This window comes from Selaginella moellendorffii, unplaced genomic scaffold, assembly GCF_000143415.4.
Source record: "Selaginella moellendorffii unplaced genomic scaffold, v1.0 SELMOscaffold_12, whole genome shotgun sequence".
In the NCBI taxonomy this organism is placed as follows: Eukaryota; Viridiplantae; Streptophyta; class Lycopodiopsida; order Selaginellales; family Selaginellaceae; genus Selaginella; species Selaginella moellendorffii.
In genome coordinates, this window is record NW_003314273.1 from 2,046,216 (window position 1) to 2,070,567 (window position 24,352).

Sequence of the window (24,352 nt, forward strand, 5' to 3'; positions counted from 1 at the left end):
CTTTGTTTTACATAAAGGTGAACTAAATAAAGAGCTCACATCATTTCCACAATGTTCTTGGTTTTCTTCTTGCGTTAAAGACGAAAAATCACCAGCATTTTGCATCAAATACTTGCATTGATCCTTCTTCCAGGGAGCGATGTGAGCCGCGAGCAGAGTAGTTCTGGAACTGTGTGAGCTAAGCGAACACATGATCCCGCCCAATCATGGGGCCACACTACGCCAAATCATCTTCGTATTTCAGCAGCACGGTATTCATGAACCGGTCCCCGTCCTAGGCAGCAATTGATGGAGCTGATGGCTGCGATTCTTGTGAATGTTTCCAGCAGCCAAATTTTTTGATCGCTTTGGTAACTCGAAATACTGATCGACTTTCAGAAACTCAAATTAGCATACCAGTAGCAGAGATTAGCATACCTTGATCTAGTATATAAAGCAACTCCATTGCAGTTTCAAAAGATGGCTTAAAAGCGGAGAAGATGGGCTGTGGTTGTCTTGGTTTGGTGACAATTGGTTAGGGTTTAGGGTTTAGCCGTTTAAAACCCTAAACTTTGAGCTCCAGATGGAGGTGAGTCTTGTCTTGGTTTGTCTTGGTCTGGTGGCAAGAATTTGATCAATTTTTTATCCCATTTTCCCATAGCCTAAATGGCTGCAAGCACCAAGATTCCCAGTTTTATTTACACAAAAACCTCCTCTCGCTTTTCATCTTGCTTCTTATATTTCTAAGTAACTAAAATACCTATTAAAGTATATTTAATGTTCTTAAATTTAGTATTTATTTGATTTTATACATGTAGACTTTTTGAAATTGAACCAAAAAGCGTTTTCAAATATAAAACTTAATTTCTTAAAATGTTTTTTATGTTATATTATGCACTCAAAGTTAATTATAAATGACTAATTTTTTTATTCTACTTTAGCTACTAAAACACACATAAATAAAAGCCTTATAATCTCCATAAGTCCTTATCCCAACTTAGGATGTTTCTTAAAACTCAAAAGATAGCTTCAAATTCACATTAAATTCACACCTAACCCTCTAAAGGTATCATTGATTATTAGTTTCTTACATTAAAGCTATATTTATTTTCATTATCTTAATTGCTAGTCCAAGACCACTTGCACTATAAACCCATCTCTTTAAAACAAAACCATCCTTTCCATGAAAGCTCACTTTATAACCATTTCCTTAGTAGCTCTATGATATGAGGGAATATTATCCTCTAATATCCTTTATTTGATCCCTATAAAGCTCCTTTTTAATCATAATAGTGCTTATTAACACCATCACTAAGTCAAAGTCTAAAAACCTATCTAATAAATTTCATTAATCCATGGGACTTCCTCTTCATGTAACCATATTTTTTATTACTAAGCAAGAGGACCATTCATTTTCCTTTCTACAATCAAGGATTTTCAAATACCACTTCAAAACACTATAACCCAACATAAGCCTTATGGATATATTCACCTTCCATCACAATATTGCCTCAATTATGTGGCTAAAATGAAATTTTGGTGAGCCATATAAAGTATCCAAGTAGGTAATGTCACCCAATTCGAATTATAGGTGGCACTTTCAATCCAACTACTAAATATCTAAGAGGTATATAAAGTACCCTAGTGATGTGTTGAATATATTTAGGGCCAAATATCAAAACATATCTAAGAGTGTTAATTCACCCCACCCCTATCAATCATTCAAACTCTTGGAGGAAATAATATTAATTGTCCATTTATGTTTACTTTAGCCTTAGACTCTTCACTCATTAAGTAGGTATAACTTTCTTTTACTATTAAAATCCTCCCTTTACTATCTCACAAAAACTTACAAAACCTTTTAAAGTCTGAGAGATGATCACTTTAGGCTTTCATCCCACCCTTTAGACATATTTAGGTGATATTTCATAATGAAGTGAGATAGTTTTAATATCATTCTTGTAAACAACCAAAGAGAATAACTCAAGAGAGGATCTATAATAGTTCAAATATTAAAAAAAAGGCCTATAAATAAGAGTATATCCTCTATTTCAATTAATTAAAAAACTTTTAGGATACTGTTCTTGGGTTTTAGTAGTATTAGATTGGGTGATTAGAAAATTCATAATATTTTCATTAATCAAGAATAAAAATTAGGGGCATAAAGATGATCAAATACCATTTTAGTCTCAATTATAAATGCATTTTGAGCTTAGTGTCATAGTAGTAAATATAGTTTTGCTAACTAATCTTTACTAAAGTTGGATATTTTTTAGTTGCTTTTGTATTACGTATTGGTCATTCTTTTGTCCCTTTTTGATATTTGTTTATCAATCATTTCATTCTCATTCTTCGGGTGTTTTCTTAAGAGTTTTATTCTCATTCTTAAATTGTCCAAATCAAACTTGAGTTTTTCTTTAGAAGTTTTATTTCCACATTTCAATTTTCCAAATTAGAGCTTTTGGTCCAAACATGTTATATTTATTGGACTTCTACCTTAGTTATTCCCATATGGCAGACATTTAATTCTACTTTGGGATTTCGGGATTTATATTTCATATTAATATTTGGTTTCAAAAATGAATTACTTTATACATTAAAAGGTTATTAAAATTAAAGGAGATAGTTATAACTAAAGAATAGTAAGTGGATTTGAATAGTTTCTTATAATTATTATTATTTAATTAAAATGATAATTTAGTAAAAGTTTGAACCTTGAAAAACTTTAAAGATTATAAGTAGCTTTAGAAATTGAAAAATATTCACTCAGCTCTATTGTTAAGTTTAATAGTCATGGTAGGTTTAATCTTAAAGGGATAGTGTATATTTATTCAATACATTAATATAATTATTGAAAGAATTAACAATTTATATTTTTCAAGATAGAAACATATTAATTTATATTTTTTATTTATTTTTATTAATTAGACCAAACACTTCACACAAAAATATATATTATAAAATATTTTTTATTCTTTTTATAATATTATTTTAATAAAGAAATGGGATGATTGACGATATGAAGCAGCATAACTCAAATTAATTATTTCCTAACAAAATAAACAAAAAAACTTTTTTAGAAAAATAAATTCTTACAAATTCCTACTTTTCAAGTTCAATTTAATCCTTTATTCAATGTTATGAGAAAAATGGGGTAAAAACTTATTTAAGCATTTTTACTAATTAAAATATTAAATTATTGATTAATTAAATTTATATTTTTAAATTTATTTTTAGTCTATGGTTTTATTTTTTTCCTAATATTTAAATTATATATATAAAACTTAACATTTTTTAATATACAAGTCATAATATAAAATTTGTTACTACCATTATTATTTGCTAGAGGATATGTTGGTCAAAAAAATTAAATTAAATAAGTTAAAAATAATTGTTATCATTGAAAAAGTGTTCAAAACTGTGTGTAAAATACATAAAAAAGGTGTGATACATAAAATATTAAACCAAAAAACATCTTTTTAGGGTTTAAAAAGAGTTGTTTTATACTAGTTTGATAAAAAAAATCATTTAATCGAAATAATTTGAAAAAGAGATTTAAATTTTTATATTTTGGCAACGTAATAAACTTAAATTTTATATTTAAGAAACTCATTCCACAACTTTTTTTTTAGTTTATTTTCTTTTTATAATTATATTTGATAATTTTTTAAGGTCTTCTATAGCTTATAAAAGCTAATATTTTTTTAAGTTGATTTAAAAAATATAGTTTAATAATCTCATTGTTAAATAAAACATAAATAACTTTTATTACTTATAGAAATTTTCTTAAAATTATATTTCTATATAACTCAATTTATGCTATAATAATGATAAAATAAATATTTGTGTATTTATTATGATGAAGTTTTTTTGGGCCTTAAGTATATAATCTTTCTTTTTGCTAAATTTTATTTTAAATTCCAAATTGTAACACATTAGAAATTATTGAATGTATACACAAATGAGCAAACACATTTGTGTGTTTTTGAAAGATAGTAATATTTCACAATCATGTGTTTTAATTTGTATATAATATTTATTTAAATGATTATTTAGAAATATAACATGAGAAAGTGAATTATTTAATTTTTTAAATAGTAAAAAATGAGATGGCACTATTAATAACAAGTTACAATTCAACTTTGAATTTTAATAATTGCATTATGGCACGAAGTGATAAAACTATTACTCCATAATAATAAATAACTAAATTATTATTGATTGTTAAATGAAAATATACTAAGGATTATACTAATGTTTCTAACAGTTTAGAATTGTTATTATTTATAATCAAATTTTAGTTAGTTAGAGTTCCATGGGTGTTTAACAAGTTTTGAACTAAATAAGTGAACTAATTTAATGGGCTGTGAAGTCGGTGAGTGGAGCGCCTTCCGTAACTGGAGGTAAGCGACACTCAATGCCACAAGGCAAGGCGCTGGCAGCTTCCATTGTCATAGGAGAGTTTGATCGCTGATGACAATGGAAGCTCCTAGGCAAAGAGATAAGATTGAGTGTTGCTGGGAGAAACGCTCCGAGGCGAGGATCGATTATTGCTCGCTGGTCTCAGAATACACGCAGGATGGAAAATTCCTGAAAGTACCGATCTTGAGACGATGCAGAGATCCATGCTGCGTCTGACGTGGAAGGGTTGGAGCTCAAATTCTTCGAAAACCATTTGGAAAAATGGTACCTTTGGATCGAGAATACCTCACAGGGAGACTAAACCATCGCTTCTATACAAGCTTACAAGCCCTGCACGATATTACATTAGAACTGAAGATAGAAAATCACAAGATAGAACCTTAAATAGTAGATCGTGAGCTAGTGTCTCCCAGTCGAGTGAAACCGAGAGAAGCGAGCATCTGAGTGGAATCAAGTCCTCATTTGGCCCCGACGATGCAGCTAGATAAGCGTGCTTTGCCGCGTCGGCCGCCTTTCGCACGATGGTACCGATCCCAAGCTTTGCTCCTGGTGCTTCGACTGGTTCCTCGCTGGGATCTGATCGTGGTAGCAGAAAAACAACTTTGTGAATCTCTTCACGTAAAAATAATTCTTGCTACCTGGTACTCTTGTAACAATCACGTCAACTTCGCCACGGCCACCAGGCCCTCGCATCACAAGCCTCTCCGACTTGCCTCCCAAATGTAAAAATCCAAAGCTCAATTTTCCACCTGGAAACTCCGAAGAGTAAGAACGCTACGTAGTGGCTCTATGTGCACTTACTTTCAAAAGCGGAACGCACCATTTCGTAACTTACAAATCCCGAAAACAATGTCACCTGGAACAAGGCGTGAGAAGAATGGTGTGTGACGGAAAAGTATTACCACTGCGCTCGAGCGTGAACCATCTTTTCCTCTTATAAGTCTCCCGGATCCAAATGCCGCTCCTCCCGTGGCGTGAAGGAGAACGCAGTAACAATGATCTTCATTTTTAAGAATCTGCACGAGAAGCATAAGATCAAGACGAGAAGATGACCAAGATTTACCAGGTGTTCAAATGTATCGTCGTGATCATCAACCGAGAAGTAAATGTCGGGATAAGATGACACCGTCTCCGAAGCCTGGAAGTCCCAAGATCAGGAAGACAACGCCAAAACGAAGCACTTACTTTTGAAGACTTTGTTTGAAAATTTGAGCGGCTTGGCGAGGCAAAAACATTTTTTGTGATCTGGAAAACAAGGCATTGTCAAGAAAGAAAAAAAACGAGAAAACAGAGCTGAACCTTATAGATGGATTCCAGAGAACTTCCGGAGGAATTTCGATATCTAAGCAACTCTTCTCGGCTGCAGGATGAGAAAGCGTGAGAGAAACACCAAGCAAATCGTTCGATAAATACCTACAAATCGAAACTGTTAATGTGTATGTTGTGTGCACTACAAGGTTGAGATAAAAGGATCGTCTCCAGTCCACTTCCCGTGTTCTATCTCCAAGAACTTTACTTAGCTGTGGAAGCCAAGAGAGATGCTACTTGAAGAACAAAATGAGAGACAAACCTGTGGTTGCCATCGGCGCACGAAGCATGGCTCCGCGAAGATTTTTCCTTCGTCATTGAATCCACCACCGCCAAATTCTAAGCTCTGGAGAAAACCGAGAAGAAAATCGAGTCTCAATAGAAGAGAAAGAATTTTTTCCGGACACTTACGAGCAAATTCACGAAGAAGAGAAGATCGTCGCTCGTTGTTTTCGACTCCACAAGACCACGGACGAAGAACATGTCCAGCATTTCTTGCCAAAAGTGCGAATCCCCGCTCTCCTCCCCATCGCGCGCGATAGTCTGGCCGAGAGAGCTCGAATACTTGCGGACAATCGCAAGAAGCTCGTCCCTGCGCAAGCGCGAGCTGAGAATCTATTGCCCTTACTAAGTGATCATACCTGGAGGGGGCGCTCACCGACATTTGTTCCTCGCTTTCATGAAACTGGGATTAGGGTTCTTGGTATTATAGGGTTCTTCGCTTCTCTCTTTTCTCTAGTGGCATTTGGCGATGGCGCTCTCCGACGATTCGAGCTGGATGACTGCCGCGCACAGCATGGGCGTAAGTATAGCATTCGATCTCCAGCTGAGCTTGATTTTCCTGTGTCCGCGCGTAGACCACGATCATTGGCGTGGAGTACGCCGACGGTGTTGTTCTTGGAGCTGATTCGCGAACCACAACAGGTACAAAGAGTTTAACTCTTTATCTTTCATTGGTAGCTCCCATTTTTCCTTTGCGCAATCAGGAATCTATGTCGCAAACCGAGCTTCCGATAAAATCTCCAAGCTGACCGACAATGTCTACATTTGTCGATCTGGATCGGTAGCTTGTTTTTGGTGTTTTGTGATTTCTTTGTCCTTATATCTTGTTCCAGGCAGCAGACACGCAAGTAATCTCCGATTACGTTCGTTACCTCCTCCACCAGCACACGTAAGTGATCGATTTTCATGGTTTTCGTTCTCTCTTACTTGTTTGTCTTTATGGATCCAGGATTGTTTTGGGTGAACAAGCAACTGTCAAGGCAGCTGCGAAGCTGGTTAGAGAGATTGCCTACTCGAACAAGGTTTGTTTAGCAGCAGCTTTGACTGATCTATATAAACAGTGTGTGTTGCTTTTAGTCCTTCCTCGAGGCTGGAATGATCGTCGGAGGTTGGGACAAGCACGAGAAAGGTAGCATCTTCGGTGTGCCAATCGGTGGAACTTTACTCCGCGTGCCTTTCACGATTGGAGGTAAATCGAAGCGTGTTTAGAAATTCCAGTTCTTATGCCTTCCCTCTTTCCTGCCAGGCTCTGGATCGACCTATATATTTGGTTTTCTCGATCAAGCGTGGAGGCCAGGAATGAGCAAACAAGAAGCACAAGTATGTCCTCCAAATTTCTCTCCACTTTCCTGATCTTTTCTGGCAGGACCTCGTCGTTAAAGCCGTGTCTCTCGCCATGGCTCGTGATGGCGGCAGTGGTGGCGTCGTGCGAACTGTGACAGTGAGTAGAATGTCGCGAGAACATACTTTCTCTTGTATTAAGTGGAACTTCCTGGTGTGATTTCCAGATAAGCTCGGCGGGCGTGACTCGGGATTATTTCAGCCACGACAGGCTACCAAAGTGGCACGAGGACATACCGGCGGGCGTGTCTACGGCTCTCGAGGCTCTGGAAAATGCCAACGGTGAATGGATGGTTGTCTAGAACCGAATTCAGGACTTTAAATCCGTGAAAAGCTTGTTCAAGTTTTGAAAACTTGTTTGTTGATGGACATGGAGGTGGTCTGCAATTCCTGGTGTTCTTAATTTTGAAAACAAGAAGACGATCTGTAAGTCGCTGTAGTTATACAAGACAACCAACTTAAGACTCGTACTAAGAGAAACGTCGGTGCCAGAGCTTGCCCGTTCAACAATTTCCATGGAAGCGTGAGCAACTTTGTTTCGTACTAAATGGCAATCTCCAAGCATTCCCTGCCCCTTTGAGGCTTTCGTGCAGCTGTTGGCTGAGTGCTACAGGTCATCTAGTTCTTATGTGTAAGCAAATGTCAGATGGAGGTCGGCGGTTCCTCCCTTGCGGCCTAGTATATAAGCTGTTCCATCTAGTTCTGATTGATCCATTTGCATAACATAACCCTCACTAAAATCTCATTGAAATATTCGAAAATCCAGAAAAGTCAGCTGATTGAAAATAGAAACAAGCAAACAATTCGATATAGCCCTAATCAAGTTGGCACAGCCTTTTCCGCAAGAAGAACTTCCAGTCTGACGAGCTCAAACAATGCCGCCATCCGGGAGGTAAGGCATGGTTTCCAGGAGGCTCAATCTCCCAGTCCGCCCCAACAGTGTCTTGCCGCTCATCGAAACAAAGGTCTCGCGTCCCTCGCGCAAGCAACCAAAGCACTCAGATACGCAAAGCCCGTCTTGAAAGAGCCCTCTATAGCCCCTCTACATGCAAAGATCACCGACGTCCACGACACAACGTCCCGGCATTCTTTGGATGATTCTCTTGGATTCCTGGAGATTCCCGCGGTGGAAGAATGCCGCCAGGATGGAGTTGAGACGATGTCTCTCTCGGGCATGAGAGCGAGGATTTCTTGGGCGAGGCCCAGATGCCCTTGTTGGGTATATCCCGCAAGGAGTGAGTTCCATCCTCAAGGTGCCCTCTTGATGGCGATCATCGTGTTCCCAGTCACAAGATCGCGCTGCTGGAGCCTGGAGAAGATCTCGCGCGCTTGAACCAACCTACAAGGAGGCCCAAGATTGCATTGGAGGAGCGGGCATAAGCCAGGATACAAGTTGTCCCAGAACATCTCGCCAACTCATCGCCAGAGCGGATCGGAGAAGACACGGCCACGATATAAATTTCTTAGCTTGATTCTTTCCATTCTTTTTGTAACGCAGAAGATATGAAACAAAATTTTGTGCGCTATAATTATATATAATAATCAAGGAAGAATCGTTAGAGGATTTATATTTTTCTTTGTCTTGTTCTTACTCCATGGAATCCATTTTTACATGTTCACAGACACAGGGATCAACCAGGACGAATTTTACGTTCTTCCCAAAGACAATGCTAGTTGTTCCAAGAATCCAAGTTTTGAAAGCTTGTTTGTTGATGGTGGTGGAGGGATGTTCTTAATCTTTGAAAGCAAGAAGACGAGTTGGATGTCAACTCTGTTTTAAGTATCCAAGATAATTGGTGGCATCCACCTTGGAAGGGGACTGGACGAGCACGAAGCAGAGTAGCGCAACGAACACCAAAGCTCTCACCATATTGAACCTTTTGTATGAAGTGGGTTGTTGAATGTTTTGTGCTCGTATGGATGCTTGGAGATTGCCATTTATACTATACGGCGTACAAAACAAAGTTGCTCACGCAATTGCAACTTCCATGGAAATTGTTGAATGGGTAAAGTTCTGACACCGACAGTATGAGTCTAAGTTGTGGCTCTTAGTTGCCGTGGCAGCATCCTGGGCCCTGTGGCTGTGACTGGTGAATAGCTCTGCATCTTGAACGTCCTGTGAATCTGTAGATATTTTACAGAACTTTATGGACGAACAGTTGGAGAATTGAAAATCAAAAATCATGTATTGTTTATGAGTTGATAAAATAAACTCAAAGACAATGCATATTTATTCATGTTCAGCTCATTACTATATGAATAGCAGTAACAGGTCAATTAATGATTGACATTGTTTCTGGTGTATGTTCATATGATAATGCGAACAAGTGGATAATCCTATGTCTCGTACTTAATTTTGAACCCCTTGAACGTGACTGGTCCAGAGCTGCCTCTAGGAACAAGAGTGACAACAATGTAGTCTGCATCTTCCAGCCCTAGCTGCTCTAGCGTGTCACTTATTCCTAGCCTCACCTCCGTCTCCATAATGTGCCCCTTCCCTGCAGAGTTGGGAACGTTCACAAAAGTTCCAGCAAACTCCACCACATTGACCGGCGTGTTTTCATTCGCATTTGGATAGTTGATGTAGACATCGAATTTGGTGGCCTTGTTGTAATCCAGCTCCACTCCTTGGATCACCAGGATCTCCTCAACTTCATCATCATCATCATCATCATCAGATTTATCACCACCTCCACCTGAGAACAGGGTTGGCAGGTTATTGAGCGGCACGTAACTGAACATCCTGAACAAGGGCCCCAGCGCCTTGTTCAGCCTGGTCAGCTTGTTCTTCAGTGGCCGCTTCACCTTAGTGCTGAACACACTCTCCAGTTTCTGGATCTTGCCGCTCACTGCCTCCCCGAACTCTTCAATCACATCAGCCGCTGCAGTTGGAGGTGAATCTGGCGAAGCAGAGACTAGAGGCTTCGAATTCGCTCCAGCAACGGTGGAAGGCCGAGCAGTCACCCAGGCATTGTGGATGTCCTGGTAACGGTACCCCAGCTGCTCCGTTTTAAGCGCATCCCGGACCCGAACCCGAACCAGGCGCCTTTTCTCATCGTAGAACAAGAACGTTGCATTGAGCCAATCCGGATCTTTGTAATCCCTTCTGGGGCGGAAGGGCCCCTTCCTGTTGCGCGGCAGCGTCTTCCACACGGTCCACAATCGGTCGAGGTTGGCGTGGTGAGGGTAGAAGATGGGATCCCTAGCCGCGGAGTAGAACACCCCCATGTCTTCAAAATGGGGTTTCCCGCTGCTCCCCGTCCATTTGTGAACAGTGTTATGTGGGGCACTTTCTATTGTTCCTAGTCCATCCGGCTTACTGTCACCTGGGTGGTACTCCTTACCATAAAACAATCTTGTCGTTCTGGCGTTCACAAGCTGCTTGTACATGAGCGCGTTGTTCTCTTCGCGCTGCTTCGAATCGCTGATCGGGGCACCATCGCCAGGGACGAAATTGAGATCCGCGAGCCGGGGCGGGAAATGATCTGGATTGCGGAAATCGTCAAACAGGACAGGATTGGTCAAGTACATCTGCGGGATGACATTCGGCAGTGGATCTGAAGCGGATTGATTGTCCCAGTTCCAGAACGGGAGCGCGAAGGTGTCGTCTTCGATCAAACTGGCCAGGATTCGCTCGTGGAAGTAGAGGAACCAGCGGTGCCAGGGAAAGAAGAACCAGTTCCTGTGGATGTGGAGCCTTTCGGTGCTGTTGGCGTACAAGAATGCGCCATCGCAGTAGGCACAGTGGACATTGGCTTGCTGGTCAAAATTGCGGGGATCGTCCGGAGGAAGAGCTTTCATCAGCTCGTAGGCTCGAATGTACTTGGCGATGTAGTCCGAGCTGAGGAGGTGAACGGGCTGCCTCAGGCGACTGGGGAGCTGGGTGTTGTGGACGAAGTCGACAACCGATGTTGTGCTTCGAGGCGGGCAGCAACCGACCTTTCCAGCTGGAGTTTCAGCTTGGGTGCACCACTCTAGATCAATTGTTCCGTTGTCAATGGGTCGTGCCCATGCTTGCTGCTCCTGCTGGAGACTCCCAGTCGCTAGGCCCAGGGATGCCTCTCTTCTTCCTGTTGCTGTGGAAAGTAAAAGAAAGCACAAGATTTGAACTGGAAAATAGAACTTGGTCACGAGAAGCCTGGATAACAAACTTTCGCCAACCATTCGGGGAAGAACATTGTTCAGAATCCTGGCGCTTGATGGTGTTCTTCCCATTTCCTCTTCTCGAGCTTCTGCTTTTTCTTCTTCCGCTCAATCTGCTCAATGGGAACTCAAAACATGCTCCCACTCAGCCTGACTCAGAAACACAGTGCCCTTTTCAGAGCCTCTGTGTTCGTTCATCAAATGTTTGAGTTAAATTTGCATTATGAAACATAAACCCTGAATTCATTTCTAATGGAGTTATCTCCAGTGCTTAGCTGAATGCGAAGCCAAACTTACTTCCTTTAAGGTACGCGTGTCATCGTCAGTTATAACTTTAAGGGTACAACGTTTGCCCACTAAATATGTTGAAGCTATAACCTCATATATGTATTATGTACCATACTACAAATTCATTGGGACATCTGTCTTCTTATAACATAAGGGTTTGAATCTCAAAAACTAAGGTGGCAAGAAAATTCAGTGAAATCAAATTTTCATTGAAAATTCACTGAAAATTCGGAAAATGATTAAATAAATTTCTTTTGTAATGTAGCTTGTAAGAGTTGGAGCACTGAAAACCTTCTATTAATAATGGCTAAAATTAATAACACAATTAGAGTGTAAGGAGAATTATAGCCAAAATTGAGCACATTGTGCACTAATTTTGTAATTAACCTTGGAAAAAGGGCAGTTGCTCAATGAGAGAGCCCTTAGTGGCTATTCCCTCAAGGTTTCAAGGATCCACGGTGACAGTATATCCAAATCTCATCCCATGATCATATCCCCCGTTCAAAGATGTCAATGTTCTTATTGACTATTGATTAACAACCCCTACTGAGCCAAAGGGAACCAGCACCTCCATTTTCGCACTCAATCTACCAATCCTTCTATTGTGTAGACTAGTTATTCCAAGGACATTGACTATTGACTAACAACCCCTACTGAACCAAAGGGAACCAACACCTCCATTTTCGCACTCAATAGTAGGGGCCAAAGGGAACCAGCACTTCCATTTCCGCACTCAATCTACTAATCCTTCCATTGTCACTCAATCTACCATTGTGTAGACTAGCTATTCCAAGGACATTAACAATCTCATCCCATGATCACATGCGCTACACTCACCCCCCCTTCAGAGATGTCAATGTCCTCATTGACTATTGACTAACAACCCCTACTGAGCCAAAGGGAACCAGCACTTCCATTTCCGCACTCAATCTACCAATCCTTCGATTGTGTAGACCAGCTATTCCAAGGACATTGACTATTGACTAACAACCCTTACTGAGCCAAAGGGAACCAACACCTCCGGGAACCAACACTTCCATTTCTGCACTCAATAGTAGGGGCCAAAGGGAACTAACACTTCCATTTCCACACTTAATCTACTAATCCTTCCATTGTCACTCAATCTATCAATCCTTCCATTGTGTAGACCAGCTATTCCAAGGACATTGACTATTGACTAACAACCCCTACTGAGCCAAAGGGAACCAACACCTCCGGGAACCAACACTTCCATTTCTGCACTCAATCTACTAATCCTTCCATTGTCACTCAATTTACCAATCCTTCTATTGTGTAGATCAGCTATTCCAAGGACATTGACTATTGACTAACAACCCCTACTGAGCTAAAGGGAACCAGCACCTCCATTTCCGCACTCAATCTACCAATCCTTCTATTGTGTAGATTAGCTATTCCATGTGAGGCAAAAATCCACCCCAATCCTTCCATTGTGTAGACTAACTATTCCAAGGCCATTGCAACCCCTACTGAGCCAAAGGGAACCAACATCTTCATTTCTGCACTTAATCTACCAATCCTTCCATTGTGTAGACTAGCTATTCCATGTGAGGTGAGCCAAAGGGAACCAGCACCTCCGGAACCAACACTTCCATTTCCGCACTCAATCTACTAATCCTTCCATTGTCACTCAATTTACCAATTTTTCCATTGTGTAGACCAGCTATTCCAAGGACATTGACTATTGACTAACAACCCCTACTGAGCCAAAAGGGAACCAACACTTCCATTTTCGCACTCAATCTACCAATCCTTCCATTATGTAGACCAGCTATTCCATGTGAGGCAAAAATCCACCCCAATCCTTCCATTGGTGTTCCATTTCCGCACTCAATCTACCAATCCTTCCATTATGTAGACCAGTTATTCCATGTGAGGCAAAAATCCACCCCAATCCTTCCATTGTGTAGACCAGTTATTCCAAGGACATTGCAACCCCTACTAAGCCAACCCCTACTAAGCCAAAGGGAATCAGCATCTCCATTTCCGCACTCAATCTACCAATCCTTCTATTTCCGCACTCAATCTACCAATCTTTCCATTGTGTAGACTAGTTATTCCATGTGAGACAACTAGTTATCCACCCGTACCGCAGTCCCACGGTGGATACCTTCGTACGATTTTCAAATTTAGGGGTAGGAATATACCTTGCTCAAGGGTAATCAATGAGAATCGAATCCGTGTTATTTGCTTCGATACCAACTATAACACACTTTATCTCTCTCCCCTTAAGCCAACTGGAAAAGGGGCAATTTCTTGATAAGAGAACCCTTAGTGGCTATTTTATCCCCATTTATCCCCCAAGGTTCCAAGCTCTATGGTGACAGTATATCCAAATCTCATCCCATGATCACATGCGCTACACTTAGGTCCTTTTTATATTATTTACAAAAAAATTTATTCTCATGAGTTTCCATAGTATTTTCTTTGTAATAACAAAAAATAAAGACTAGATAAGCTTGGATAATTATGTAGCAATCTTATCATAAACTGACATAACACATTTATTAAGATGAGAGTTTTCTTGACATAAATTTTATGTATGTGGCAATATATGATCTGATCACTTTTTTTTAATTGTTTGTAGTGTTCACATTCAACTCTGTTGTTATTTACTTAATTAAATTTTAATAATATTAAAACAAATGCTACAATGCCATAGTATATTATAGTTTTTCTATTTAGGCTGCAATCAAAATTAAAATTTCAATTAATTAAAAATTCAATTGATAACATACTACAGCTACAAAATTTTGTTACATTATTGTGCTTGAAGTGCAATAATCATGATAAACCCTAACTTGCTAGTAAACCCTAAACCTTATATATAAATAAACAAGAAATAAGCTGCTATAGTCATGCAAGATAAGGTTTTGCTTAACTTGGGTGAAGTTTAATTCAAAGTGTCAGTTGACAAGTGTTATTCCAAGAACATCTCGTGGTATGGGGTGATCCGCTGGAACTTATTCTTGAGCATCTGAATTGGAGGGTTGGGATTTTTGTTTTGGACAACAGCTGGGCAACTGCAAAGGGAGAGCTTGAAGCCATGTATCCATGCTTGGTAGTGGACATTGCTTTTGTCACATTGTCACTGTTGTTAAATGCTTAAATTTATGGTTTGCTCTGATAACACTCAGTGAGTTCTTCCTGATCAGCCAGATTACGACCTTTTCCAATATCATCATGTCATGTTCATGACTATTTTTCACTTTGTGGGGCCATTTATGAAAACAGAAATCAAGAGGTCCACTCATCGGGCATCTGCAACAAGCGGGTCCTTGTTGAGCTGCGGGTGGCACTTAGTTGCCGTGGCAGCATCCTGATCCCTTTGGCTGTGAGTGGTGAATATAGCTCCACATGTAGCATCCATCTAGAACATCTTGCATATTTTGTGAATCTGTACATTTTTTTTATAGAATATTACAAACAAGCAGTTACGTTGTTTGATTTCCGATTCAAGTAAGTGCTGCTGCTTCTCTCGCGATACGACTGCATGATTGTTTTGTGGGATATATGAGTAGTAATGTTCATAAGCTGTAGGTATCCAACTTACTGTATCACCTATGAAAATTCAAGTCTAGATAAAATCAAGTCATAGACACTATTTATTTATGATTTTCATTTCTGTTCAGCTCATTACCATAAAGGATGTGAATAGGAACAGGCTGCGATGTAAGAGAACACAACTAATGATTGACATTGTTTGACTATCGTGTATCTTCATCTTCACATGATAATACGAACAAGTGGATAATGGTTATCTACCGCTTACAAGGAACACCATGCTTGTGGTTAGTGCTAGTCAAGTCAGCAGAGTTATATATATAAGAGTTTCAAGAGTCTTTAATATAGGGCATTTTTGGGGCAACTGTCAATTTGCAATTCTCAATTCAGCTCCAGCAACAATTCATGGTACGGAGTGAGCCATGTGCGGCGATAAGCATTAGTTAAGGAACTGCATAGAAAGCTTAAAGCCGTGTATCCATTATCAATAGAGCATATTGCTCTTTAGGCATTCGTGACCATAATGCAACATGCTTAAATTTAAGTTTTTTTAGCCAACCAGCAGGGATCATCCAGATTGAGGAACCGTCTTCACAATATTCAACAAAATTCGTGCAAGACTTTTTTCTTTCACATGTTTCATGATGTGAAAGCATACCAGGAATTACACGCTTTAAGTTAGCTTAGGTTTCGGAACAATCTGGCCCTTATCAGTAAGTGGTCCACTCAACGGGCATCTACAGCGAGCGGGTTATTTGGTGAGTGGATGGGATGTTGTCTAGAGGGATGTTGTGATTATGTGGTTAGGAGTGATTTTAGTTGCATCTGATAGTCACAGTGAGCATTTCCATGACGACTCTGCACCACGTCTTCTATCAGATGTGAATTCATAGTTAGAGATCCAAATTTCCAAAAGCAAGAACATTTTCAGGCAGCTAAACTCAATAGATTTTCAGTCATGGATTCCACACTCGTAATTGAACAAGGGCCCCAGCGCGTAATTGAGCAAGGTGTTATTGTTATTGAGCCTGGCAAGCTCAAGGTCGACTGGCACATTCCAATCTTGGCGCAGATCTCGTCGTCATCGAGCACAGCTTCCAGATTTGCCAACACCTGTGGCCCATACTCCACCACCAGCAGCTTGCACTGCACAGAAACATGTCACACTCGCCTCCTTTAAAAACCAGCTCGAATTGCCATTACCTCATCCTCATGGTTGTGCAATTTCTGGCAGTTGGCCAGCAGGAATTCAATCAGCTTCTCCTGGTTGGTGATCGATCAAAGCACAAAAGCATTCAAGACGATAGCTTGGAAACGGTTTTCTTCTCGTCTCATGAACAGTGTTTTTGGATGTTTCAAGGAGAAAGGTGGCTTCAAGGAATATGTGCTTGAGATATGTAAGGTACAAGTGAATGATTAGTTGCCATCTTTAAAGGGTGAATTAAATTTAGATATACTATCACTATGCATACTCGGGTGGCAATTGTACAAGTGACTATCAATTCATCAACAGCATAGGTTGTACCAACTTGTTTTCTGGTTTTCGGGACTTATGACCATCGCAAGAGACACCAATGCTTGTAACTCGGGTGTCGGATGGCAAAGTGCCCTAATTGGCTGAAGTGTTAAGGAATGGATACTGGTATCTATAATTGCCTAGCTAAACATTGTGATGCGTTCTCGTGAATCTCATCAATAAAACATCCAGTACTTTTATGAATTGGCCTTTGTGTAACTAGCAATTGCACTTCGAGATGTGATAACTTATAAGTGGTCTGCCCTACCCCTTTCACTCCTGAAATAAGGCTTTCGTGCAGAGTGTTGCAGGTCATCTAGTTCTTATGTGTAAGCAAATGTTGGATGGAAAACTCCCACTGTCACAAACATGGATCACGATCAAACGCTCGAATTTCGTTGAAGTCTCGTTGAGCCTCTTCTGAAAGAAGGAAAATCCGAAAATCCAGAAAAGTCAACAATTAGATATAATTTGACTTCACTGACTGAAATAAAACCAGGATAAGGATGGTGTGGGGTTTGGCGAAGGTCCGGATTCCGGAACAATCCACTTGCGAAGAAATCTTGTTCCAATTCTGTGCAACAAGAGGACGTTAAAACAGTGTAAGAACTAACGTTCAGGGGCGTCTGAAAGAATCAGTAAGTGTGAACTCGATCACAAAGAAACTCTTGAGTGTTGATGCAAAACTGAAGATCATCGCCACCACCTAGCCAAAAGTAAAGCACGCCGCACCCGACATCAGCTTAGTCAAGCTTGGAAAGTCGCTTCCAAACCAAGTCCGCGTACTTGGAGAACTACAAGATTATTTACACTCGTTTTCCTTTGCTCGAAACTAATAACTAAGAAGCACTGTTTCAATTGAAGCAATTGGTAATCAAGTTGGCACAGCCTTTTCCGCAACAAGAATGCTTCCCAAAACTGCGCAGTCTGACGAGCTCAAACCATGCCGACTCCTTTGCGAGCCGAGAAATCCCCGGCGAGCAGCGCCATCCGGGACGTAAGGCATGGTTTCCAGGAGCTCTCTCGCCTGGCTCAATCTCCCAGTCCGTCCCAAAAGATCCAGCATCGAGCAGTAGTGTCTGGGCTGAGGCTTGACTCCACAGTCGCCGCTCATTGAAACGAAGATCTCGTGTCCCTCGCGAAGCCGCCCTGCGTGGCTGCAAGCAACCAAGGCACTCAAATACGCAACTTGGTCAGGGAGAAGCCCGTGCTGGATCATCTCACGAAAGAGATCAGTCGCTTGCGCTCCATCGCCGGACTGGCTACACGCGGAGATCACCGACGTCCACGACACAACGTTCCATTCGGGCATTCTCTGGAAGATCCTCTTGGATTCCTGGAGATTCCCGCGGTGGGAGAATGCCGCCAGGATGGAGTTCCAGGAGACGATGTCTCTCTCGGGCATGAGAGCGAGGATTTCTTGCGCGAGGCCCAGATGCCCTTGTTGGGTATATCCCGCAAGGAGCGAGTTCCAGGTCCATAGCTCCCACTCGGGCATACTCTCCAGCATCCATCTTGCTTCCTCGAGGTGCCCTCTTGACGCCATCGCCGCGATCATCGTGTTCCAAGTCACAAGATCGCGCTGCTGGAGCTGGGAGAAGATCTCACGAGCTTTATCCAGCTTATGGCGCGCGACAAGGAGGCCCAAGATTGCATTGGAGGAGACGACGCTGGGCTCGGGCATGGACTCGTAAATCTGGATTGAATCCGCGACATCGCCCCTCTGTGCGAGCGCCTGGATCATGATCGTCCATGCCACAGCATTGCGTTCGGGCATCTTGTCAAAGAGATCCAGGGCGGCGGCGAGATCTCTTGCCGCAAGACAAGCCTGGAGCATCGTCGCCCACGACACGAGATTGCGCTCTGGCATTTGGGCGAAGATCAAGCGAGCGCCACGAGCGTGATGATCTCCTTTCTGGGCATATGCTGCAAGCATAGTGTTCCAGGAGATTAGATCGCGCTCCGGCATACGATCAAACACCTCAATCACCCCATCCAGATCGCCAGTTTGCGCACAGACTGCCAGGATTGTGTTCCAGGAGACCACATCGCGCCTGACCATGGCGGCAAACAGCTTCTTTGCCTCGAAAAAATGCCCATTTTGGGCATACGCCGCGAGCATCGTGTTCCAGGAGAAGAGGTTCCACTCTGGTGCCGCATCAAAGACATTCTTGGCCTGCTCGATCTTGCCGCTTGCGCTAAACCCAAAGATCATGATCGTCCAGGAGAAGACATTGCGATTGCTGATCCCAGCGAAGATCCCCCACGCAGCCTCCAGATCCCCGCACTTTCCAAACATCTCCACTGCCAGATTCGCAAGGAAGGTATCCCGGGAGAGATCGATCGCGGCAGACGCAAGGACCTCTCGGCCCCGTGCCAGATCTCTTCCATCGCCACATGATTTTAGGGCAGAGGCAATGCTTTCCCGGGAAAGAAAAGCATCTCGCATATTCCCAATACTTAAATTTTGCTCCTCTGTTTCCCTCTTTCTCTGTTCCTTGATTAGAAGTTACAGCGAAGAAAGCAAGATCCTTTCCTTGGGCGCGATTGTACGCCTTCGCGGAGCACGATATAATCACTCAGTCGCGATGGATCAATCAATTCGAGCCAATTCCTCCTCTTTCTCACCGCACTCTGTCCGGATCAGCGATGGCGAGGAGGAGAATGAGCAATATGGCTATGGCTGCCTTCAGTGGTATCACGCTCCTCTGTGGGATCGTGGTTCTGGGCACCGGGATCTGGCTCTCCACCAAGCACAGCACCGATTGCGTCCGCTTCCTCGAGTGGCCGATCATCGTCCTGGGCGTCGCCATCACTCTAATCTCTCTGGCGGGGATTGCCGGCGCGCTGACGATGAACGGTGCGCTGCTCGCATTCTACACCATCTTCATGCTCATGGCGATCCTCACGCTCATGGCATTCGTCCTCTTCGCGTTCGTGGTGACCTCGGGCCAGAACGGCCATGGATTGGTGGGCAAAGTCTACAAGGAATTCGAGTTCAATGACTACTCCGACTGGCTCCGGAATCGCGTCGAGGATCACAAGAGCTGGAGCCTCATCACCCTCTGCCTCCGCGACGCCAAGACCTGCGACGACATGGCGGAGAGTTACAACACCCTGGACAAGTTCAACATGGCGGATCTCTCAGCGGTCGAGGTAAGCTCATCGAGCAATCTAAAGTTTCTTTCTTCCGAGAGCGATCGATCGATCGATTACTCGTGTTGTGATCAGTCTGGATGCTGCAAGCCTCCCTTCGCTTGCAATTACCAGTGGAGGAACGCCACCAACTGGTTCCACGCCCTCACTCCGGATGCCAATCCCGATTGCCGGCGCTGGAACAACGACGATCTCTGCTTCAACTGCGATTCGTGCAAGGCGGGGCTGCTCCAGCAAGTGAAGAGCCGCTGGAGGACCGTGGCGATCATCGACGTGGTGGTGCTGGCGATCTTGATCCTCGCGTACGCCCTCGCGCTGAGCGCGTTCCGGGGCGCCAAAGCAAGGTAGTGACGATCGTCTCCCTCGTTTTGCATTGTTTGTGCGGTGTGGATATTTGTTTTCCAAGTGTGCAAGGAAGAATATTCTAAGGGATAAGTTCGAAATTTGAAAGTTTGCGCGCGCGTTTCCAGGTTTTAGGGCACGGGTTTTAAGAGCACATGCCGCTCAGTGTGCGCAGTTATGTTGCGCAAACAAACCGAGAGCTCCCAAATCTGGAACTCCTGCCATGATCAGGCGCTGCGGTAACTCGCGCGCGACAGAATCAGATGCTACTGCCGCGCCCACGCCAAGAGTTACAATCAAAACAAAAGACCACCAGAAAATTCGGTCAAAAATCTTGCGCACAAGACCCATCAATCAATCCGGTCTCTCGCACTGAACCCAATTGAATGAAATGAATCGAGGCCCCCTCCCAAATGTTTGTGCCCGGCCCCAAGAACCCTAACCGCCAGCCGGGGGGGCTTAACGAGAAACCGTTCAAATCCACAATCCAACGGCCCAGCATTAACTCCGGCCACGTGTCGCCAATGCCGGGGCTCACACTGCCCCCGCCACGCATCCGACGGCTCTGGGCTGGACAGGTGCCTCGACCGCGCAATGCCAATCCGACGGTGCACACTGTCCACGTGACACCGTCAGATGGCCATCCGACGGTTGCGACCGGAAAAGGAGAAACGTTTATTTTTTGTATTTGGCCTAAAAATATGAAATTTCACTTGTGGTGTTGGGCGAGGAGGGAAAGAGAGGAGGAGAAGAAAAGAGAGGGTGTGATCGTCTCCTTTGAGTCAAGGTATGTGTATTTTTGATTATTCAGAGGAAGAAGAACAACAACGCCAAACGATGATCACCGTGAATTCCAAACAGCAACAACAGCCAGTAGCCGCAGGGGTAATGGACAGGGAGCACGATCACGATCAGCGTGATCGCGACCAAATGGAGGATGACAACGTCATGGGATCCGTGAATTCATCGTCGGTGGAGGACCAGAGCTCCGTCAAGTCGGAATCCCTGTCGCCGCCCTGCCCAAACTCCAAGATCAAGATCATGTGTAGCTATGGCGGGAGGATTTTGCCGCGGCCGCACGACGGGCAGCTCCGCTACGTGGGCGGCGAGACGAGGATCTTGCTGTGGCAGCGGAGCATTTCCTTTGGGGAGATGATGGCCAAGCTCGTGGCGATGGTGGGGAGGAGCGTGGCGGTTAAGTACCAGCTCCCAAACGAGGATTTGGACGCGCTCATCTCGGTGGTCTGCGAGGAGGATTTTGGGAGTATGATCGACGAGTATCTCCGGATGGAGGGCCGAGATAGCAGCGCTCGTCTCAGGCTCTTCTTGTTCTTCATTCCGGCACCGACTCCACCGTCATCGTCCTCTCCCAGACTGAGCGAATCGAGATCTCTGGACCAGCAGTTCATCGAAGCGCTGAATGGAATGCCGGTGGCGAGCGGTGGAAACTCTGGTGCTGCTCCTCGGCCATCCAGAGCTCTCGACGAGGATCTCGAGTGTGGTCGTCCTGTGAAGCCGATCAAGATGCACAGGCAGCTCTCGGCCACGGACAGGATCGCGGAGACGGCTTCCGGCTCGCCTAGCAGCAGGAGAGTATCACCGCGGACGTCTCCAAGAGCTCCCGACGAGTGCCCCTCGGTGAGGAGCGCTAGATCATCACTCCTCCAGCAGCAGCTGCAGGACTCTCTCCACGAGCCGTGCAAGCAGCTAGCAGTAGCGACGAGGGAGAATTCGGCTGGAAGGATCCCGCAGGAGATGATCGAGCCGGTGATGATACACCACTACTATCCAGGCACCGATCCTTGCTCGAGACAGGTCTTCAGCAACGAGCCACCGACACCTCCGGACATGTCCAAAGTCGCCCACCACGAAGGAGAATCGCCCAAGAAGGCGGACCAGCACAGCCAAGATCTCCAGGCCGCCAATGGATTTATCTGCGTTTCGACCACCTGGTGCGCAGGAAGCGAAATTCTTGTCAACCGGCAGTACAGTCCTGCTGCCGTCCACCATCGCCACGGCCACCCGATAGCTCCAGCGATATGTGATCAGCAGCTCTACCCGGTGATGGCGTCCGCCACCGCCTGCTGCTCCTGCCGGGAGACGAGAACTTCCAAGCCTGGCCCTTCTCCATCTCGGTTCCGTGACGGACTCCAGCAGCAGCAGCAGCCACAGCAGCAGATTTTTCACGAGCAAGTTGACGACAACACCAGGATGTTGTTGAGGCCGGTTTTAGTTCCACAGCAGCAGCACCAACAGCAGCAGCCATTTTATGAGCCTGTCCACCACCATCACCGTCTTGTAGCTGAAAAGAATGGCTCGAGACTGAGCGATTTGGACAGGCGTCATCACTTGAATCACCACCACCACCATCACCCACAGCAGCAGCAGCAACATCAGCCTCCACCACCACAGCAGCAGCAGCAGCAAACAAGCTAGCCCACTCTGCTAGTTTTGATTGATCGTTTAGCTGCTTGCTTTACTCGTCTAAAACTTTCCGTGTCAGATCTAAGTATAAGCGATGAAATAGTTTGTTTCTTGTCCCTCGTCCTCCTGTGGCTGAAAAGAGAAGGATCATATTTCCCGGACAAAGCAATTTGGCAGTACACACCTGGCGAGCTGCTTGCGTCCGCTTTTGCCACTCCTATGGCTACAAACTCTAACAAAGCTTTGCCGAGTTTGTCTGCAGCCATGTTGCTTGAGGAGCTTCACTTGCTTTTCTCAGCTTGAATCTTCAACCACGTCGATCCCGGCCTCCTCGTAAGTTAAGATATCTGCATCCTTGTCGAAGAGGTCCCAATCCGGCTCTCCCCAGTTCATGAACGCTTTTGCTCGATCCAGTCTTGCATTCACGATGTCCCAGTTTACTAGATGCTCCAGGAATGTAGACACGTAGTCTGGCCTGTTGTTCTGCGGGATGTGAGTTAACATTATTAGCTCGAGAGATGGGAGAAACTCTAATCTATACTCACTTGGAAATCGAGATAGTAAGCGTGCTGCAAAAACCAAAGAAGCGAGCGAGTTAGATCCAAACAAAGAGAGTAAAAAAGTCTTTATACCTCCCAAACATCGAGCACAAGCAATGGCTGCAATCGAGAGGTAGCGGTGACATGTTATTCAAAGGAAAAAAGAGAGAAGAAAGAATTTCAAAGGCTTACAATGTGATCCCAAATGAGAGGATTAATAGCGTTTGGAGTTTTCTCAACGACCAGCTTCGCTTCCTTCACTGCAGGTATTCTCAAGTCACAATCCACAACAAAACGGATAAAACGAAAGAGATGAAAGAAAAAATAGGAACTCACGAGCAAGCCATGCCCAACCAGCACCAAATTGAGAAGCTGCCGCGAGCTTGAACTCCTTGACAAAATTATCGTAAGAGCCAAGCTGCTTGTCAATAAGCTCGGCAATCTCGCCAGTCGGAGATTTGCCACCTCCAGGCTTGAGAGAAGTGAAGAAGAAATCGTGATTCCAAGCCTGAAAAACAACAAAGACAGGTTATCATCAGCTCAAAGAAAAAAAAAAGTTCTTAGTCCGAGAGAAAAAGAAACAAGGAAGACAAAAGAGCTCGGTTCTACTTAGTCTGAGAGAAAGAGAAAAAAGAAGGAAGAAAAACGGAGTACCTGCGCTGCATTGTTGAATGCCGGTTGGGGGCTTCCTCTATTGTAACTTATCTTGACAATGTCTTCCAAGAGATAGCCCTCGAGCGGAGTATTTGCGATTTGCCTGTTTAGATTCTCAATGTATCCTCGCTGGTGCTTTCCCCAGTGGACCTCCAGCGTCTTCTTGCTCATGTAAGGCTCCAGCGCACTCTGGAGGAATGGATCCAGTGAGGAAGCTAAAACCCTAGACAAAACCCACCGATTCGTAGGGAAGCGCCGGCAATGCAAACTTCGCCCGCGCGATTCCGCCGCGGTTGCATTGCGATCTCTTCGACCCGCCGCGATTGGAAGAAATCCGTGGAGGAGCGATGGAGGCGATCGCCGCCGCCGCCGTCGCGCAGCACCCGGGCGGCATAGCTTTGAAAATATTTCCCACTAAAACGCAAATTAGAGCAAG

At 43.8% G+C, this 24,352-nt stretch overlaps 7 protein-coding genes across 9 annotated transcripts; 3 read left to right on the top strand and 4 right to left on the bottom strand.

Moving 5' to 3' along the window:
- Nucleotides 1-4,234: 4,234 nt before the first annotated feature.
- On the bottom strand, nt 4,235-6,419 carry LOC9660619 (uncharacterized protein KIAA0930 homolog). 2 transcript variants are annotated; one of them, XR_002992318.1, is made up of 13 exons: nt 6,351-6,419; nt 6,121-6,301; nt 5,972-6,055; nt 5,815-5,921; nt 5,701-5,761; nt 5,587-5,646; nt 5,465-5,539; nt 5,304-5,417; nt 5,203-5,257; nt 5,040-5,150; nt 4,781-4,977; nt 4,670-4,731; nt 4,235-4,613 (listed from the first exon to the last, which is right to left on the bottom strand). XR_002992318.1 is itself a non-coding variant. In XM_024674410.1 (12 exons), the coding sequence occupies exons 1-12, from the start codon at nt 6,371-6,373 to the stop codon at nt 4,723-4,725; spliced, it is 1,077 nt and encodes a 358-aa protein (XP_024530178.1). In that variant the 5' UTR covers nt 6,374-6,419; the 3' UTR covers nt 4,235-4,722. The 2 variants fall into 2 exon arrangements, 1 of the variants encoding a protein (XP_024530178.1); XM_024674410.1 differs by having other exon boundaries at nt 4,235-4,731.
- LOC9660620 (proteasome subunit beta type-6) lies at nt 6,395-7,802 on the top strand. Its single transcript, XM_002969310.2, has 9 exons — nt 6,395-6,511; nt 6,567-6,633; nt 6,696-6,772; nt 6,825-6,880; nt 6,941-7,013; nt 7,069-7,180; nt 7,238-7,311; nt 7,358-7,432; nt 7,500-7,802. The coding sequence occupies exons 1-9, from the start codon at nt 6,461-6,463 to the stop codon at nt 7,632-7,634; spliced, it is 720 nt and encodes a 239-aa protein (XP_002969356.1). The 5' UTR covers nt 6,395-6,460; the 3' UTR covers nt 7,635-7,802.
- A 1,867-nt stretch (nt 7,803-9,669) lies between these two features.
- LOC9659735 (polyphenol oxidase I, chloroplastic) lies at nt 9,670-11,547 on the bottom strand. Its single transcript, XM_024674195.1, has one exon. The coding sequence runs from the start codon at nt 11,545-11,547 to the stop codon at nt 9,670-9,672; it is 1,878 nt and encodes a 625-aa protein (XP_024529963.1).
- A 6,128-nt stretch (nt 11,548-17,675) lies between these two features.
- LOC112346101 (pentatricopeptide repeat-containing protein At4g02750-like) lies at nt 17,676-19,250 on the bottom strand. Its single transcript, XM_024674196.1, has 3 exons — nt 18,949-19,250; nt 18,410-18,855; nt 17,676-18,334 (listed from the first exon to the last, which is right to left on the bottom strand). Exons 1-3 carry the CDS (start codon nt 19,248-19,250, stop codon nt 17,676-17,678), a joined length of 1,407 nt encoding a protein of 468 aa, XP_024529964.1.
- Nucleotides 19,251-19,421: 171 nt separating this feature from the next.
- Nucleotides 19,422-20,394, top strand: LOC9660621 (tetraspanin-3). The gene is made up of 2 exons (XM_002969311.2): nt 19,422-19,957; nt 20,033-20,394. Exons 1-2 carry the CDS (start codon nt 19,451-19,453, stop codon nt 20,303-20,305), a joined length of 780 nt encoding a protein of 259 aa, XP_002969357.2. The 5' UTR covers nt 19,422-19,450; the 3' UTR covers nt 20,306-20,394.
- Nucleotides 20,395-21,136: 742 nt separating this feature from the next.
- LOC112346102 lies at nt 21,137-22,821 on the top strand. Its single transcript, XM_024674197.1, has 2 exons — nt 21,137-22,638; nt 22,803-22,821. Exons 1-2 carry the CDS (start codon nt 21,137-21,139, stop codon nt 22,819-22,821), a joined length of 1,521 nt encoding a protein of 506 aa, XP_024529965.1.
- LOC9659737 (superoxide dismutase [Fe], chloroplastic) lies at nt 22,722-24,347 on the bottom strand. 2 transcript variants are annotated; one of them, XR_002992328.1, is made up of 8 exons: nt 24,155-24,347; nt 23,917-24,105; nt 23,599-23,770; nt 23,455-23,522; nt 23,356-23,382; nt 23,269-23,292; nt 22,908-23,206; nt 22,722-22,855 (listed from the first exon to the last, which is right to left on the bottom strand). XR_002992328.1 is itself a non-coding variant. In XM_024674538.1 (7 exons), exons 1-7 carry the CDS (start codon nt 24,308-24,310, stop codon nt 23,018-23,020), a joined length of 825 nt encoding a protein of 274 aa, XP_024530306.1. In that variant the 5' UTR covers nt 24,311-24,347; the 3' UTR covers nt 22,722-23,017. The 2 variants fall into 2 exon arrangements, 1 of the variants encoding a protein (XP_024530306.1); XM_024674538.1 differs by having other exon boundaries at nt 22,722-23,206.
- Between the last annotated feature and the right edge of the window lie 5 nt (nt 24,348-24,352).